This window comes from Aptenodytes patagonicus, chromosome 6, assembly GCF_965638725.1.
Source record: "Aptenodytes patagonicus chromosome 6, bAptPat1.pri.cur, whole genome shotgun sequence".
Lineage (NCBI taxonomy): Eukaryota > Metazoa > Chordata > Aves > Sphenisciformes > Spheniscidae > Aptenodytes > Aptenodytes patagonicus.
In genome coordinates, this window is record NC_134954.1 from 54,027,344 (window position 1) to 54,040,646 (window position 13,303).

The window sequence follows — 13,303 nt, forward strand, 5'->3', positions numbered from 1 at the left end:
AGGTGGCCAAGAAGGCCAATAGCGTCCTGGCCTGTATCAGAAATAGTGTGGCCAGCAGGAGTAGGGAAGTGATCGTCCCCCTGTACTCAGCACTGGTGAGGCTGCACCTTGAATACTGTGTTCAGTTGTGAGCCCCTCACTACAAGAAGGACGTCGAGGTGCTACAGCGTGTGTCCAGAGAAGGGCAACGAGGCTGGTGAGGGGTCTGGAGGACAAGTCTTATGAGGAGCGGCTGAGGGAACTGGGGTTGTTTAGCCTGGAGAAAAGGAGGCTGAGGGGAGACCTCATCGCTCTCTACAACTACCTGAAAGGAGGTTGTATTGAGGTGGGCGTCGGTCTCTTCTCCCAAGTAACAAGCGATAGGACAAGACGAAATGGCCTCAAGTTGCGCCAGGGGAGGTTTAGATTGGATATGAGGAAACATTTCTTCACTGAAAGGGTTGTCAAGCATTGGAACAGGCTGCCCAGGGAAGTGGTTGAGCCACCATCCCTGGAGGTATTTAAAAGACGTGTAGATGTGGTGCTCAGGGACATGGTTTAGTGGTAGACTTGGCAGTGCTAGGTTAATGGTTGGACTTGATGATCTTAAAGGTCTTCTCCAACCTAAATGATTCTATAACTCTCTCTGCATGCTTTTTCCATAATGTATGCCACAAAGGAGCAAGTTCAGCACCCATAACTTTCCTATCTGTGCCCGTATTTCATGGTATGTTTAAGTTTTTTCTACCTCTAGGTCAGCCTAGATGTGCTGGCAGTAATGCAAGAGAGCGAAGTCTTTGACCTGAGTTACAGAAGCAGAAAAATATACTGCCCAAATATGCTAGCTCTAACAGTAATACAGTTTTAATTTTTTTCCAAGATTCCACAGTCTCTTGTACAAGTTAAGCACACAAGTGTATACATTAACAGCTACAACCCTTGTAGAAAACAGGTTGTTCTTCACTGATCTCAAAAATTAGTAACTCTAAGACACCAGCTGCTGGCAACAGGATGACTAGGTTTATCCATAATCTCACCCTGCCTGGCTTTATTAAATATTAAGTAGGGTGGATTTTAGTTGTACCAAGGAAAGGACTTAAGCATTCTGATAGTTAAGTTCCTCTGTTTATTAAAGGGCAATCATCTTTAGACAATTTATCTTTCTTCTTCTAAAATAAAAAAAAGGAATCTAATTCTCTGAGCTAGAGAGACAATATGCTTAACAGTAACTCTTCTAATTGCTCTCCTATTCAGTCCTTAGTTGAAACTAAGTATCAGTTGCTACTCAAATAACATTTGATCTATGGTTTGGCTTTAGAAAAAAATGCCTTAATACATTGTTTATTCAGGACCATATTATGAACCTTCCTGTATGTCTCCACAGGAAAATAAAAGTTTAAGGAAAATATTTAGGAAACCTACAAAAGGAAAAAGCATGAAATATACTTAGGAAATCTGCCTGAATGATGCAACAGTATAGTCCACAGGTTGGTTTTTTTTATATATATATACACACACACTCCCACCCCCTCCCTCTGGCTGGTCTGCAGTGTTTTTGTGATTTCTTTACTTGCAATTTCTTAAAGAAATCATTTAAGAATTGTTAGGAATTAAAAAAAAAAAACACCTTGAAAACAAGATTAACTAAGATTTGCTTTCTAACTTAAATAGGCTTCCTCTGTTTCTGCTGACATTTCTACCTAACACTTCTTTCCCAGCTAACAAAAAGTCTAACTAGAGTTTTAAGCCAGCAATAACACAACTACTTGACCAAAAGGGTGTAATAAAGCCAGTACTTGTTTACGGCCTCAGCAATAGTTGCCAAGTCTCTTGATTTGGAGCATGTAAAATTTGCCTTAAATGCATGACCTTCCACATCAAAGGAACAACATCCAGCAGTGCTAGAGGGCTGAGTCTTGGAATTAATGAGTCTTTCAAATAAACTAGTGTTGTTCTTTGTGTTTTGTTATGAATTCAATGTCTACCAGCACTCCTTTAAGAGAAACATGTAAATATTTTAAGTAGATTTAATTTTCCACGCTCTTTCAATGCAGATTATGTATTAATATGTTAAATCCAGCTGGCATGGAAATGTAACTCAGATACTAAAAACAATGGAGTCTAATTAGAACTTTATGTAGATACCCAGTTTGAAGAGCAGCTGGGTGCTGGAAAAGATTCCTTAGAAGTAAACCCTGGCAGGTGAAAAATAACTTCCTAAAGAAAGCGTAGGAGCCTTTAGCTCCTCAGAGTTCAGTGCATCCAAGGAAATGGGCTAGTAAAGGGGACAAGCCTGGGATGAGAAAAAACAAAGAAGGGGTTTAAAAATCCAATTGGCTTTTATCTTTACTCCTCCATCTCAGATCTCTGTCAGGTTGTATAGCTAAAGGTTGTGCTGTAAAGACAGCTTCCCAGCCTAACACCAGGCAATTTGTCCCAAAGGATCAGGCTGCCACCATGACAGTATAGAATCACAACCACCTGATTTCTGAAAGCTTTTCGCCATTGCAAGTACACAAAAAGTACAATCTGACTCCTTCAGGAGAAAGGAGATTGTTTTTCTCATTCAAGAAGTTATATTCTACCAATTTGTATCATTTTCTACCCGTCTACAAAATACCCGTGAAGAACAAAGGGGAAAACTGATGAGGACACAGGGTCAACAAGACTCAAGAAAAGAACACACATCCTTACATGCTCTCACAGAACTTCGTAAGAGTGCTGGGCTTTTCCTGGTTGCGTCTTTGTCGAAACCAACGTTGAATGCTGCGTACATCCCAGTCCAGCTGCTTGGAGAGGCCCTCCAGCCTCTTCTCATCCGGATGCTACAGAACAGAGAAGGATAAAAATTATTTCTTTGTCCAACTGCAGTAACTCCACTTCAAATTTAGAACCACTGTAATCACCTCTCGATGTCTTAGAGGCTGCCTGTCAGACACATGGATACATAGAAATAAAATTACTTTCACAGAAATCTGTGCTGGCAGATCCACATCAAAATACGTTTACAGTGACTGTTATTAATCTAGAAGGACATATGCTGTAATATTGCACGCAGGTTATTACTAATAAGAAACTTAAAGAGAACAATGGGGTGAAAATTTGCTTGAAACTTGGAAAGCGATGACAAGTAGGGATAAAATGCCATGCATTTCTCGAGCAGCAGGGCTTACAAACACTACCCTGCCTGCCACAGGCTATGCCTCCTGCATCAGGATCTTCGTTTGACTGACATGGAAAGAAGATATATCCCATGTTTGTGCATGTTAATGTTAAAAAATGAGGTCATTAAACAAAGTGACAACTTCAAAAGGAAATCACCTTGACGACAAGGAGAGAGAATTTTTTTCTGTAAAATTAACTACACACAATTATTCTCCAAAGCAACAAATGTGGAACTCTCATTCCATTAAAGCAGCTGCAAACCAGTGCAGAGGTAAGGCAAAAGAAAATGAATCTGTCCTTAATTTGACTACTATATGGATAGAAGAGCAGTACAGGCCACGTTTCTGATCATGCAGCAATTCTACACGTACAGTACTGCATGAGGACTATTTATATATTTCTCCTGATAACATTCTTTTTTAAAGAAACAGAAAAAGCTTTTGGACAATCTGTTTTCTGAAGCTTTAGCTTTATTTCTGCAAGCCAGTTACATACACTGAATGAGATACAAGAGCTGCCATGATAAAGACTTCTTTAAATGTTGCAAGAGGTAAAACAGCAAAGCTTTCGTCAGGCTGAAGTTTCACCTATCAGCCTCCAGGAAAAGACAGGAAGGAAAGAGAAGGGAAAGGATGAGACAAGAGAAGGGTGAAGTATTTGCTATCCATCTCAAAAAAAAAAGTCTTTTAGTCAACCAAAGTAGCCACTAGTTTTTCAATGGAAGATTAAGAAAAGCCATTCTCTGTAACCTTAGAAAAATCAAATGATTGATGCAGCTCTTGGGAGCTTGACTAGAGAGATCTGCTGCACATGACTCAAAAGAGGCAGCTAGCTAAATTGGACAGTTTCTTTGAGAGCAGCTACCAGACACCCTACCAAACTCTTGTAGGAAAGTAGATACTTTCCTTTGGAGCTCTTCCCACTTGTCTCTGTGCACTGGGTCCTGGGAGCCATGTGTGCCAGCTCCTACCATGACTCACAGGCCTTAGTTACATCACTTAACACACTCAGGCCCTGTGTCGGACTAGCAGATTCTGCAAGGAAAAATAAAAATAAAAAAAACCCCAAAACATTCTTCCTCCAGCTGAGTCTGGGTGAGAGCACATGTGCTGTAGCTTTTAGAAACAAGTTATGTGCAATTCCCTCTCTGAAAACAGGACAAAAAACACACCAAGTGCCATGGTAATCTCAGGATAGGGTAGGACACAGAAGCAAGACAGATCCATGGCATATTTCACTGTCCCTGACACTGAACCCAGTTTTGCCCTCTATGACTCTAATACTCTCTGAAGTTTAGGCTGATGCCTTTGCTGTGGTGTGCCCAGCTGCAGCCTGGAGCCGACGTGGGATGGGGAAGTTCCTGCAGCACAGTGGCTTCATCCTTCAGGCCTTCACAAGCCTTTCCGTTACAAAGTGGCTGACCACTGAGGTCTTCAGGAGATGCTAAAGGACACCTGATCACTGCTCACTGTTACGAGAAAGCTCAGGATGCTTCAAAAGCACGGACAGGATGACGTCGAGGTTTAGTTGAGGTGTCATACAGCGAGAGCTGTAGACACAGAGACATAAGTGGTGGGGGACAACTTGTATAGTACAAAAAAAAATCTGCAAGCTCTAAAACATTATTTGGTCAGTTTCACCCACTTTTCTAGCTTCTCCCACCCGCCCCAAGTTTCAAAGGACATTCATCACAACATAAACAGCTGGGACACCAGCAAGTCACCAGCGCCCTGTGCTCAGGCAGTTCCCCTCGGAGGAGCAGCTTTGAAGTTTCATGGAAAACACAGTAAGGCCAATCTCACAGGCTCACAATTTGCTCTTTTTTTTTCAAAAAAAGCCCAATGATTTTGTGGAAATTTCTAAAAGATAAGAAGCAAAAAAAAGTAGGTGGCCATATGGCATGTACAAAGTGTTTCTGTAACAACTTCTTTTGATTAAAAGCTTACAGGAGACGTCACGAAGGAATGCACAACTGCTCAAGCTGGCATGCCAATGACAACCTTGACATTTGCATGCTCTGATTTTAGCTGTAAAAATGCAGCACTCCATTTAGCAGTTGGCTTTGTTTTTTCAGACACAGTTGATAGTCCCATATCCCACTTTATAAAGGTAAATATTTTAGTTAAATACTCTACCTTTGTAATAGCTGTGAAAACTTTTTCCAGGATAGCATTAGGTTGAGCTTTCTGTGGTCCGTTGGCTTGGACTTTAAGGCCTAAGGCACATGGTTTAGCAATGAACCTGTGAGAAACAGGAGTGAAAAAAGAAAACAAGTGAAATCCTTCAGTTATTTACTTCACTACTGTTATCAATCAATGATGTGGTAAATGCACAAACATTATAACCCTGGCAGCAAAAACAATACTTAGCCTTACAGCTCAAAAGCAAGCTCATACTTATTTTGCAATGTAGTCGCCTGTAACATCACTTTGAAGGATGAAAGGAACTCTGTGGAGCACATGAAACAGAGGATTTTCTTTCATGTTGTGAAAAAAAAGGATAGAACAAAAGCATGAGAGGAATTCCTCCTAGAGAAGCACCAACTAATGAAAAGAGCAGGGCAGCTTGCAGAGATGAGGAGCACATAATATTCTCCTCTAAACAGAGCCTTTTTCATAAATCAGTTTCCAGAGTAGCTACTGCCTCAGGACTCCTTTTGCACAGTGGAAATTCAAACAAAGTCCTTAAAGGCAGCAAGCATTGAAGCTACCCAGTCAATACAATTTTCTAAACCATAAAGTTTAAACAGTGTTGAGCCATGCCTCAAAGACTTTGCTCTTCCTCCAAACTCTTCTGCTAAAATATGAAGCTGTCACAGATCCAAACACCAATCCATAAGTTCATCCAGTTTATAAACTGGGTGTCTCTGATACGTTTTAGAGATGAATTATATAACTTACATTACATACACTCAAAGATGACCATTCCACTCATTAAAAACTAAATTATTTGTAACTATGAGTCCAACCCTGGAATTCCCATGAAAGGTACAAAGTCTGTATAGGAATCACATTCATATATGAACAGTATGAACTTCACCATCTTTGAACTATGTAACTCTTGATTTCATTTAAAAGATTTCTGTTTCCTAAGACTTCATTTGTTAGCAGGGACCAGAACAACACTCAGTAGGTAAGAAGTAGTTCCACGTTTATCCAGCTGAATGACTACAAGCTCTTAAAAAATCACAGAATTCTTATCCACATGCAAGCCCCATTTTAAGCACTGTTTTGAGCTACAACTACTGTTTCTGCCATGTTTAAGACAACACAGCTGATTAAAGAGAATTAAGTCCTAAGCAATGCTACAATGGTTACAGCAATAGTATTTTGTAAGAAAGACAGGTGATGCCAGACCACCTTGTTTTCCCAAGGAAAAATTCTTGATACGTTGATACCATTCCCATATGAAAGCCAATCCTATAGCCTGAAATAATTTTTGTGACTATTTGCAAGGGGGGTGGAAAGTCATATATCCAAAGACACATGCAGTGTATCAGTGAACTCAGTCTGATCCTTGTATGTTATAAGAGAAAAAAAAAAGCCAACAACTTATTACACTCTGTAAAGGCTTGGTCTCAATCTGGATTGGCTGCAGATTGCAACCATACTGCTAGCTCCCTAGCATTAACCAAATCAGTGTCACTGCATCAGGTGTAAATTCCCTGCTTTAGGGTTAAGAGCTTTGACAATACCAGTTTCACTGCTGAGCTCAAGCAGAAAGCAGTCCAGTTTTCTGCTCCTGAAACAGAAGCATAAGCTCTGTACATGTTATATGTAAATACACTGTAATCTAGCTACATTGGAAACTTGTATATTAGTTAAAGTATAAGGTGACAAAAGAAGAATAGGTAATTGTATTCTCTAGTTCAACACGGACTTGCAAAGTCAGTCTCCTCTGAAGTAAGGCTTGATTTGCTGGGGGTTTTTATGTTGTTGTTGTTTGTTTGTTTGGGGTGTGTGGTTTTTTGTTTGGGGGCTTTTGTTTGTTTGTTTTACACACATACATCTTTCAACTTCTGTTTTGCTTTTCTCCTTCTGCTGAGTGAAGGAATGAGATAGCCATGATATAACTCCAATAGAAAGGCAGTTCCCTAAACATGCTAATTTAAAAGAAAAAAAAAAAATTAATTTGGTAAAGTCAAAAGCAGATTAAAAAGTCCCAGCTAGAAAAATTCCACAAGGAGCAATTCCAACAAGCTTCATGCTGAGCTGATCTTCATTTTAATCTAAGCAAACCAGGCAGGTTTGCTTAAATGCCATTCTTAAAATGACGTCTTGCTAATGAACAGCCTAGATAAATCCAGAACAAAGCACAGATATAGTGTTTGTCTAGATTTTAAAAAGAGAAGAGAATTGTAATATTGATGTTATACCCATTACCTAAAACGAAACACATTTTCTGCTTCAATCTGGTATTTTCTAAACAGCAATATAAATTTTTCTTCCTTTGCTGCTTATGTTTTTCACATGCACTGAAGGAATGGGCATGTGACCGAAACCAGAGCTCATCCACAAGGACAGCAAAGTGCAGTTAGGACGTGTACAGGGTACACAGCTGCAAAACACAGGATGATCTTGGCCAGCTATGTCTGGGAAAAAGGGATAGCGAAAGTTTAAAAAACCCACAGAGGTGTTTCTCCTGATATGCTCTTGTGGTCTTTCTCCACTTTTGAAAGAAAGCTTTAAAAAAATCCCCCTCAAGGGACTGTTAATTCCTAGTAGGACACTCAAGGGAAATAAAGCAATTTTAACAGAAATATTTTATATGCCTGCAACACTGAGCAGGTCTGACCACCAATTCAAGTGTGCATGAGCCATGTCCATGTGATTGCCTTTGGTGCAACTGGTAAAATTTAAGAGCTATTTTTTACTTTTCATACAAAAATTTAACAAGTTCAAGCTATACTTTGCAGTATAAAAGTTGTTTTTCAAGGTTAAAATAGAATTTTAAAGTAGAACTTAATCAATAGGATCCCAAATGTCACACCAGGTGACATAAAAAGCATCATTAACATAATTCTCACTGATAGTTTTCCATAATAATTTGAGAGCACTATTCATTTTTTCCATTTCTGCTAATGCTGTGGTATTCAACTCCCCAAGCAGTCTTAGTGAAACCCATGGGACTATTTATTGCATAAGGCACCACAACTAAGAGGGAAGAACTATTGTGAAAGAGTAAGGAGAGCAGAATTGAGTATATTGACAGCTTTTCTCTTTAAAACATGTAAATCTGAACAAACACCACACTAATATCTCTTTTTCAATGGATTCCAGTACAGCTGAATCGAAAGCTGGCATTCAATTACAGAGAAATTAAGAGACAAGCATTTTTTGCCGAATGCAGCCCCATCTATTCTGGATCTAGAAATGGAAGACCAACATAAACAAGGGAATTAAACTCAGAATTCAAGTACCTTTTTATAGGCAGCTTCCTCATTCACAATCTAAAGCCACGTTAAAAACAAAACTGACCCAAAAGCCCACAGCCAGCCAGTTCTGATAATGTGGGTTACTGCACAGCATCCGAGTGGAAAGCACTCAGCCTTTGCAGGCCCATAAACACCACACCGTGTGGCTGAAGACAACAAGCATTTCTGAGCGTCCTGTACTGCCTGAAGGCAGGCACTGATTTGCATTTTGAATCCTGTCTGTTTTTCTCAAATCGATTATTTACAACAGTGACAGCAAGGCCTCATACTCCACCCCAAAAATCAGAGACCAGTTTTTCTCTACAAAGGAGTCATTGCAAAATGATCCCCCACCTCCCCTAGAGCATAAAAAGAAGCACCATTTTACCAGAAGTATGTAAATTTGACCAGGAACAAGTACCATTTTGGGTTTCCCAATTGCCCTTTAACAAATGCCAGCTAGACAAAGTCAGCCGCTATTACAACAGATGAGTAAGTAGAAAAAGGAGAAGTTTAAAAAAAAAACAAACAACAAACCAAAAAACCACCAACAAAAAATTAACTTTGCCCTGGTGGAGGAAGGTAAACACCAGTTGGGCACCACTTGCTCTTTGCAGTGATCGCAGCGGGCACAGTGCTGCGTAGAGGGAGACGAGGATCCCACCCAGCCATCAACCCCAGGGAAAACAAAACCCCAAACCTGCACACTCTTCAGAAGCCATTCCCACCGCTCCACACTAGATGTCTAATTCCTCACTTTCATAAAATTACAGCTTAAAAATATGCTGGTTCCACTTCCTGGGCACTCCACGCCCTGTAAAAGTTTCTCTTTAGAAATACGAATAGGTCAGATCCACAATGAGCACAAATCATCCTGGGCACATCAACTGGAAACGTAACTGCAGCATCACTGATAAACTAACCTCTAAGAGTAAGGAAAGTGTCCCCACTGACTCAGAGCTCTTTCTGTTCTCCTTTACTGGCTATTTGAGCCTTACTAATTAATCACCATGTAACCCTTTCAGTTTGCTGCTTTTCATCTTGACACATTACAAGATTTTAATCCCAGAATTAACTAGAAATGTTAGCATTGACTCTCATAATCCTTGGAGGCTGATGTTCATTAGCACTAGCAAAGTCTGCATTAAATAAATTTTTTTCAAGTATCACATGAAGGAGGAAGAGAAAAGTAAAGGATCCTTTTTTTTTGTCATTCTCTGGATTTTACTACAAATCAAACAGCCTTACTCGCGACATGTAATCTTTGCCCTGAATCCGGTCAGAAACTAATATGTAGCAACTCTTTAGTCATCTGGGGCACTGGAAATATGCCTGTAGGGCCCTCCTACAGCACATGAATGTAGTGTTTCCATACCAGCAGGTCATCTGCCATTTCTGAGCTGACCACAGTGGCTGCCCTTTAGCAAATCCATGTTTGACAGCTTCTCAGCAGCTTTGAAGATGCTCAAACCACCACAGAGCCCACAACAGGTAAATAGGGATTACAGGTTTTTTAAACAGACTAAAAGGTCTGCAAGAATTAAGGCTTTCCAAACAGGGCCAAAAAAACCCCAAAAGACACAACACATTAAGCTGACAGGGCTAATGAATATTTGATTCGTGTAATGAAATATGCCGGTTTTTTAATGTATGGAGAGATATTAAAAAAATATTCAATGGCTTGTCCTAAATTTTCAATTTAAGAAATATCAGTCTTAAAATAATTGACAATGTTAGCTGGCAAGCGATACACGTTAACCAGTTCAAAGCAGGCTTGGATTCCTTCCCAAGCCCTTTGAAGTGATAAAATTGTACTACTTTGCAATGCTTATTTGTCAAATGTTTCTGCTCTATTTAGAAACTCACTTCGTTTCACCAAAATTCTCTCTAGAACAAGACAGCAAGAATCCAGAAATTGAAAACCATAACTCCTTCCTCCATTTTTACTGAGGTAAATAAGCAAAAGAAGGGGGGTGGGGGGACCCACAACACCCCAACCCAAGACCCCACAACTCTCTCCCCTCTCCCAAACACAAACCCCATAAGCTGATAAGAAAGGGGCCCAGGAATGGGGAAGCAATAGACTGAATGAACAAAAAAGTCTGCTATAGATTCCCCCCTCCCCCTACTGCGGGAGGGTAACAACTTACTATCTGATCCTTGATTTTACTATACTGTCCTAATATAATATGCAATAAAAGCTATTGAACTCATGTCCAATTATTTTTACAAAAGGATAAGGACAAGATTATCCATTCAAGAGAACCTAAATCAAGATGAGGTTCTTTGATGTAGATGAAAAGGGGTGTTTTACACTCCTGCATTTAAAACTGGCATACCTAAAATAAGTCATGATCATGAGGGACAGAGCTGCAAGAAGTCTTACTAGGCCCCAAACCCAGGAATAACTGCCAACAAAATAAACTTAGAATTTTTTTTTTTTTAATCGCCTTCCTCTATCAGATTTAATAAGCTGTTCTGCCATTCACATGCAGTATGTTTTAAATGTTGTTGTATGTCAAGGTTTCTGAAATCTGATAAATTTTTAATTTAAAACTTTCAAACTACATACACTGAAACAAGTGACCTGTCTGCTCCTTGACCTCGAAACCTCTCCTGAGGATTGCAAGCAAAGACTGAATTCGTTTCAGTTTCTGACCTATTACTGTCATTTCTTAGTTTTGCATCAACCTTCTTGTTCCTCCTGAGTCTTGTTAAAGCAATGACTTTTTCTATCTAGGTGTAACACATTTTAACGGCTAACAGGCTCTGTAAAATCTTCTTCCCACAAATTAGAAAACCTTTTTTCCTTGACGTGTTTCAAGCACAGAAGGCTTCTTCCCTCACTTAACTTTATTTTGTGGCCAACTTCAAAATGGAAACCCACTCGCAAATTTTCACCAGTGCAAGAAAGAAAAGCTAAGCTAGTGCACTTTTCACACTTTTTAAAAAGTGTTTGTTGATCACAGCTTGAACCATTGCCTTTTGTCTTTCATTTTTATCAAAAGTAGGTCATATTATGGACCAACAGACAGGACTAATGGCCTCTTATTACAGCCCAAAACTTAAGAAGCCCATCCATCCCCTGAGCAACAATCCATTTTCTGGGAAGGTATCTCAGCCTGGCACAAAGCATCACCCTGGAGACAGCTCCTACATGATCTGCGCTAACAGATTAAAAATTTCATGAAGCCATCAGGCAGAACCCTGGCAACAAAGTCCCCGTGAACACTGAGAATATGCATTTTTGCTTTAGCCTTTCACATCCACAAAGACATTTGAGTTAATAGCTTGCCGGTGCACCATGAGTTTGCATCTCCCTTTCCTGTGCTGAGGATGCATCTACGTGGAGAAATTTGAGAAAACTACGGTGAATGTGAAGTATGCAGAGCATCTCGGAGTCATCTCCAAGTATAACGAACTCTAGTTTGAGCTAAGTGGTATACTCTGATTACATACATATAGCATCTCTGTGAACCTGGTAAAAAAACCTCTCACTTGGACACAGGCATAGTTCACGTGGTGCTTGCATAAAAGACTGCTCATGTTGCTAACACCAGCCAACTGTGAGCTCCATAACAAAAAACCCAAGCAAGCTATTCCTGCAAATTAAGTATGTCCATCAAATTTCACAGTTTCCTATCAGTATATTTACAAATATCAGGGAAGGCAGTTATAACCAGCAAAAATTCCTCTCTGTGCTAAAGAGGTGCTCAGATCTGTCTTGAAGTCTGGCTCCCTTTTTGAAAGACTGATGCAGAACAAATTTTCCCAGCTCATCTACTTTATGCTCTCTAAACACAGAATGTTCCAGGGACTTATGATTACAATTGTCTAACTCGTTGGACATTGCTTGCTGGTTTTAAAGAGAAACAATCTAAATTTCCTCTAACTACAAGGATGAGTGAAAGCAGAAGCAGTTTGTTTCTGAGCAGACGCTCAACAGATTCACTGCCACGACATACAAAAACAATTGCGGAATTTGTTTTGTTATTTTTGTATAGCTGACCTACTTAATTCAGAAGTTACTTGTATTACTAATAAAAAAAGGCAGAAAAATCTTAACAGTCCTAGGACAAATTCAGTAGATAAGTAGGGTAGTCACTTCAGTATACCTATCCCAGCACTGATTTTGGCTTTACGTTCCCATAGCCTTCTGCTACAGAAGGCTCACCAAGATACAATGTCTGAAGCACAGGCAGGGGTCTTAACCTCATCCAGTAGCTATACAGGAAAGTTAACTTCACTAAAATTTGTTGGCTGTGCTGGGAAATGGGTCACAACTCCCGCAATGAAACCTTTCAAAGGTAAGAACCTGCCTGTCCAAGCAAGAAGCCCAGCACACAACTCGATACATCAGAAAGAGCCTTCTGCTGCTGAGCATCACGAGTGTTGCCTCAGAGGGCAGTGCGCAGGACTGCTCAGAGCCAACCCTTTCAGAGGGGACCTATTCTCAACCCTCCTGAAATGACTTCAGAAAAGCACACACATGCATCTGCCTTTCATCTGAGAGGTCCGATGCTCTTCCTTCTCTTCTTCCTCGAGATGCATTAGGCATTATTTCCACACCAGCATCATTATCCCATACCTCCCATCAAGTTATACAAACTAAGCACTATACTGTGGAGCCCACGTGTGTTTCTAAAAAATAAAAGCTAAGCAGCTTGCGAGAGAATTCGGCTTACTGAATTAGTGAGGTTTTGTCTTTCTTTGGCTCAAATTATTAGACAGCATTTATACTCACTA

At 40.0% G+C, this 13,303-nt stretch overlaps 1 protein-coding gene across 3 annotated transcripts in view; it reads right to left on the reverse strand.

The window, feature by feature from the left end:
- Nucleotides 1–13,303, reverse strand: part of CERS6 (ceramide synthase 6) — a 136,217-nt gene that overhangs the window by 88,849 nt on the left and 34,065 nt on the right. For all 3 annotated transcript variants that reach the window (XM_076342685.1, XM_076342684.1, XM_076342683.1), the window contains exons 2-3: nt 5,280–5,385; nt 2,674–2,804 (exon numbers count right to left, since the gene is read on the reverse strand). In XM_076342685.1, the coding sequence (XP_076198800.1) occupies nt 2,674–2,804; nt 5,280–5,385 (237 nt within the window). The remainder of the gene's footprint in view (nt 1–2,673; nt 2,805–5,279; nt 5,386–13,303) is intronic.